The 5,596-nt window shown below is 27.7% G+C and overlaps 1 protein-coding gene across 1 annotated transcript; it reads left to right on the plus strand.

The window, feature by feature from the left end:
- Positions 1-1,434: 1,434 nt before the first annotated feature.
- On the plus strand, positions 1,435-5,046 carry LOC132937013 (uncharacterized). Its single transcript, XM_061003838.1, has 3 exons — positions 1,435-1,546; positions 1,816-2,029; positions 4,570-5,046. The coding sequence occupies exons 1-3, from the start codon at positions 1,450-1,452 to the stop codon at positions 4,892-4,894; spliced, it is 636 nt and encodes a 211-aa protein (XP_060859821.1). The 5' UTR covers positions 1,435-1,449; the 3' UTR covers positions 4,895-5,046.
- The last annotated feature ends 550 nt before the right edge of the window (positions 5,047-5,596 follow it).

Here is a 5,596-nt window from a genome sequence, read left to right on the forward strand (position 1 = left end):
ATTTTATCATTTTCTATACTTGATAAAATGCTCAAAATATTTTGCCTGGTTTTGTTTACGGACATTATCAATTTTCAATTTTTTTAGTTTTTTTTTCCTATATATGTCGATAAAATTTAATTGTTTGGATCAAAATACGTTAAAATGTAATACAAAGCGCCTCGCACAATGTTAGAATATCAGTAAAAAAATATTTAAAATACATAATCAAGATTTTTTTTATTAGCATTTAAAGTTCAATTTTACAATTTATTTTGCAGTAAAAATTTATAAAATGTTTAGCTTTTATATCTAAGGATTATAAATGTAAAACAAGGTTCCACGTAAGTAGTAAATTCTGTAACCAAAAAATTTAAACAAATATAAATACTCAGTGTTTTTAGTTATTTTACGTTCAAATTGAGCGAAATTATATGCTATATAACCAGTGGCGTCATTTCAGTTTTTGAGAAGGGATGGCAACAATTTTAACCGGCCCAAAATAAAACTGAAAAAACACCACTCGCTAACAATTACATTACATTACAATTGCATTTTTACTCAATACAAATAGCCTTCTTACATAATTTTATATTTACTAGTTTACTATCATAAGCATAAGTAACCCATTTTTTTGAGAGATAACCATAACTAAATAATTAATACATATATAAAGGGATACTTATATATAAGTATATATAGTTATATATGAAGGCCCAAAACTAGCCCATACCCGGCCCAACAGCGGCCCGCTTATGACAAGGGGTGCAAATGCCCCCCCCCCCCAAATGATGCCACTGTATATAAGTATATAACGAAGAAATACGATTTTAGTTATTTTTGTGTAATTTAAAAATACTATTCGTGGATACTTGAAAGTTCATATAAATTTTAAAACACTAATTACTACATAATAATATTTAATTACAAATATATAGGTTATATTATACAAGTTGCCAGGTGGATTGTAGTTTTGGTGTTGGAAAAATTGTTATGACAAATATTTTAAAACATGCATGCAATATACTTACCTATCTACCTATTAAAACTGTAGCCAATTTCCAATACAATTGTATGTATTTTATAGATTACAGTTTCACATTTAAAAATGTGAAATACCATTGTTCTTGTCACAATATTGAATAATAGGTAGGTATTTAAAAAAAAAAAAGTCATGGGAAGTATGTATGTGAATACTAAAGAGTAATGGACCACCGACGAGTAGGGTTTTGCCGGGTAATCAAATGCCATAAGTCATGAATATTATATAGTATTAAAATATAATAATATATCATATAATACCTATGCCCGTATCCGGTTTATTAGTTGTCCGGTAGGTGCGCACCTAGAGACCCCTTCTTAGCTATGAAAAAAACCATTCATTACCGCCGCCGCCGAGGTTGCTTATAAAATAGCACGCAGAGGGCTTCTGACCATTAGCATTCAGTAGTTCAGATTGCCTACAACATCATGACGTCTATTACCGAAATCTTCATTTTGATCATCGGAATCATTGCCATCAGCGGGGAGGCACTCAACTCGAGTAACGATACGGATCTTTCCAGCTGTGAGTACCTACCTTAATTATTATTTTTTTATTTTCGTTATTAGTAGGAACTTCATTGGTAATAATTAATACTATCATTGGTATTTTATTTTCTTATTAATAAAACACATTTTTGCAGCTGAAAAATTTTTTTTGGAATTAGGACTTTTGCTCATTTGATATTTTTGTTTATTTGCTTTACATTTCATGTTTGTAGTTTCATGTGTTTATTTATTAATGTCTAATTTGTTTTTGTTATTTATTAATAATTCATACCATCATAATTTCAGCTCGGGTTTCCAATCGTGAATTGTTAGATACACTGGAGTCCACGAACCTGGTTCCCTCTTTCGAGAGATTGGAGAGAAAATGTAATGGAATTATTGGCTTTCTTGGCTGCATTACTACCGATAGAAGTATTATTAATCCGTTAGGCAGTGGCATACGACCAAAGCGCGAGTCTATTGACATCATGACCATCGACAGCAAGCATGGAATCCGGAGGTAATGCATCCTATTTTTTACATGTTTTTGTTATGCAACCGACGATAGCCATTTATCCTACTAGTCACTACTACATAATATTATCAATTATTAAAAACAAATACATAATAACAACAAATTTAACTAACTACAGGGAGATTTACGTTATCGCAAGCGGTAAAGCACGATTGTGCATAATACGATAACATATACATTTTTAGCAACACAATTGAGCATCATCACTCATAAGTGAAACTAGGAGGGGGCTAAGGGAGCTTAGCCCCCCAAAATATAAATTATTCAATATTTTCCTAAAATATTAATAAACCCTTAAAAATTCGACTGTATTTAATATTGTTTTTATTTGGAAAAAATTTAATTATTTAATTTTTCTTTAAACTTTATAATTATTTTATATTGCCTATGATAAATATGGTAAACATCATTAGCGTTACGCTTGTATTTATTTTAAGGAAACTATTTATGTCGGTATATTGGTAAGATAACTCTACATAATTGTACAGTATATAATATATATGCACTGAATATAGATACTGTGAATTGTGGAATAAAATTATATTATAAAAGAACAATACCCGAAAAAAATTCCTGACTCTAGAAAAAATAACGCCCAGACTACAATATTACTGATAACCAGATGAAATTGATTGATAAAATATTTTTTAAAAGCTAATTAGGATAATTATCACATTATTAATATTTAATTACAAATATATACTTATATAATATAGGTATACTTTTCATTAAAAAAATGAATACCTATATAATGAATAGTATTCAAAATGTTAACAATAATATTATTTTGTTTTAAATCACGATTTGAAACGACATATTTTAATGATTCTTTTAATGTATTAGGCACCTACATTCATTAACTATTTGTTTGATAATTATTTGTATTATTTGACCCAAGTATCGATCATTCGAAATAGTTTTATGTTTTATTTTATAATCTTTAAAACACTGTATCTATAAGTAAAACTTCTAAAAACTACTCTTAATAATGATAATAATTATTATTATTATTTACATTATCGTGAAAATATTATTAGGAAACGTAATATTTTACTTCATGGATATATAGTATATAATAAAAAACAGAATATTATTGTTATTGTTTGAAAATTAAAGTATAAATATTAAAAAATAAGTTAAACTGTATATATATGGTAGGTACCTAATTATATATTTTAAACTTTGAACATAGATTGTTTTTTTTAATTTAATGTTTCTTTAATACCTCCCAACTTAATTCTTAATTTTTCTAACGATATATCATAGATATGTATACCTATTACCTATGCTATAAGTGTATATTTAAAATTAAACCTAACCTAACCTAATAATATGATAATTAAACTAATTAGCTTTTCAAAAATATTTACTCTACTTAATAATGTTCATGTGGTTGTGAGTAATATAAACTAATATTGTAGTCTGGGGATTTTTATTCTGATTACCGCAGACAGTATATTATTATTGTGAAAAGTTAAACTTGAGTAAATAAATATTTGGTTATTTTGTATGATTCTTTTACATTTTTAAGTGAATAAATGTATCGCCCCCCCCCCCCTAAGGGTTACTTTCCGTGTAATATCAAGTGTGGCTATAGCCCCCCTCCCACAACATTTTAGGCCTAGTTTTGCCACTGTTGAGCATAAAATATTTTATGCGAAATTGCCACATTCACGTGGCCGAAATTTTTGTAATTATTTTACACCAATAATTATGATACCAAACTTAAACGAGTCGCGAGCGTTGAGTTGAACCCAGTTTTATCGATTTTCATTATCGATTAATAAATTAGATCCGAAGCAATAAATATTAGTTTTATCCTTAATATACTACAACGTTTTAAACATTTTGCATTGGGGGAAAATATAAGATAATCAAGATACAATTCCAAAATGATTATAGAAATAATATCAGTGTTCTATAATGTGTGGGTTATTACCTATCAAAAATAATTTTATTTGTCATTTTGACATAGGTATTTATATTGTACACATTTTTAATTTACTTTTTAACATAATTTTTAATAATAATATAATACAACTATAATTTATAGGTAATCATATTTGATTATTTTGATAATTTCAAGATTTTTAAGTCATCAAGTTCATAAATTAGTTTATAAATATTATATTATAGCACCAAGTGATACTTGGCTGTTATCTAACCAATTAATTAAAAACTTTGATTATTTCGACTAAATTTGTTTATATTATACTATATATTTTAAAATATTTTTAATTTACTTTACTAAGTATAACTATTTCTTAATTATATATACTAATATACTTACTACTTAGGTATATAACTTATATTTACAATATATGCTTTATGTATATAATAGTACAAAGTGTCCGTGTTCTGAAATGAACATTTTTACCTGACAGTACAAAGTGTTCGCGTTTCCCACATTCAATGTTCAACCGTACAAAGTGACCTAAAACCATTTTAAAGCGGTGACCAATGAAAAAAACATTGGTTGCTTTTTTGTTTCTATTAATAAAGATAATTTTTTTTTATATGAAAAGGGAACGACAACAAGCTGTAGTTAAGTCCAAAGGTTCAGATGATGAACCTGATTCGGTCATGTCACTCTTCACCGGATCCAGTTCTCCGTTAAGATCCATGATAAGAAACAGAAGTCGTCGATCGGCCTCAATACCAGGGACATCTTCCAATAAAAACACTACAGTGGAGGTATATCCGGCGCTTGTCAGTGATGGACCACCAAAGTTGTCCAATAATCAACGTCTTCTTATTATGTTATTGATGTATCTTACTTCGCCGTACCTTTTGATCGTTCCAAACAAAGATTATTATCAAAGCGACGAACAAGAAATTTATTATTCTTGAAATTTATTTTACAAATATCAGATTATTATAAATAAATTGGGTATTTTTAATATTATTCCTTATATAAATTAAACAATACATCTTCTTATATAAATGTTATACAAAAGCTAAATAGTAGGTACCCACTCTTATTATATTCATTATAAAATATAAGATTCCATAATTATAATATTATTATTCTAATAAATAATAGTATATTATTTTCGCCTAGTACGAATTTATTGATGTCTTACCAGTCATAATCAGTGTCTTACCATGTCTTACCATTTTCTGAACATGAGAAGTTATTGTCGGATGGTACGCCGGGCATGTCAAACTCAAAGTACTTATTAACTGAGCCAAACATTATGTTGAACAGTTTACTATGCGGGTCACACATAAAAATGTATCGGAAAAAAATTGTATTAATTTCTTACTATTTACACTATACAATTCTTATTAAATTACAGTTTATCAGAAAATAAAAAAGAAAAGTAACATAATGTATATGGTATACCCCTCACTAACGTAGTTGTGACATGAAAGGAAATAATTTTAGATTCTGAAATTCTCGGACTAGCGGAGCATTAAATGTATTGATTTTACAATGTGTTTTTTTATTATTTTTTTTTTGTGTCATCAACTTATAGGACAGTAAAAATGCTTATGTTTTTTTCAACAGTGTCTATTCTGATAGGAAAGTGAATAATCTAGTTGGTACTA

This window comes from Metopolophium dirhodum, chromosome 1 (assembly GCF_019925205.1).
Source record: "Metopolophium dirhodum isolate CAU chromosome 1, ASM1992520v1, whole genome shotgun sequence".
NCBI lineage: Eukaryota > Metazoa > Arthropoda > Insecta > Hemiptera > Aphididae > Metopolophium > Metopolophium dirhodum.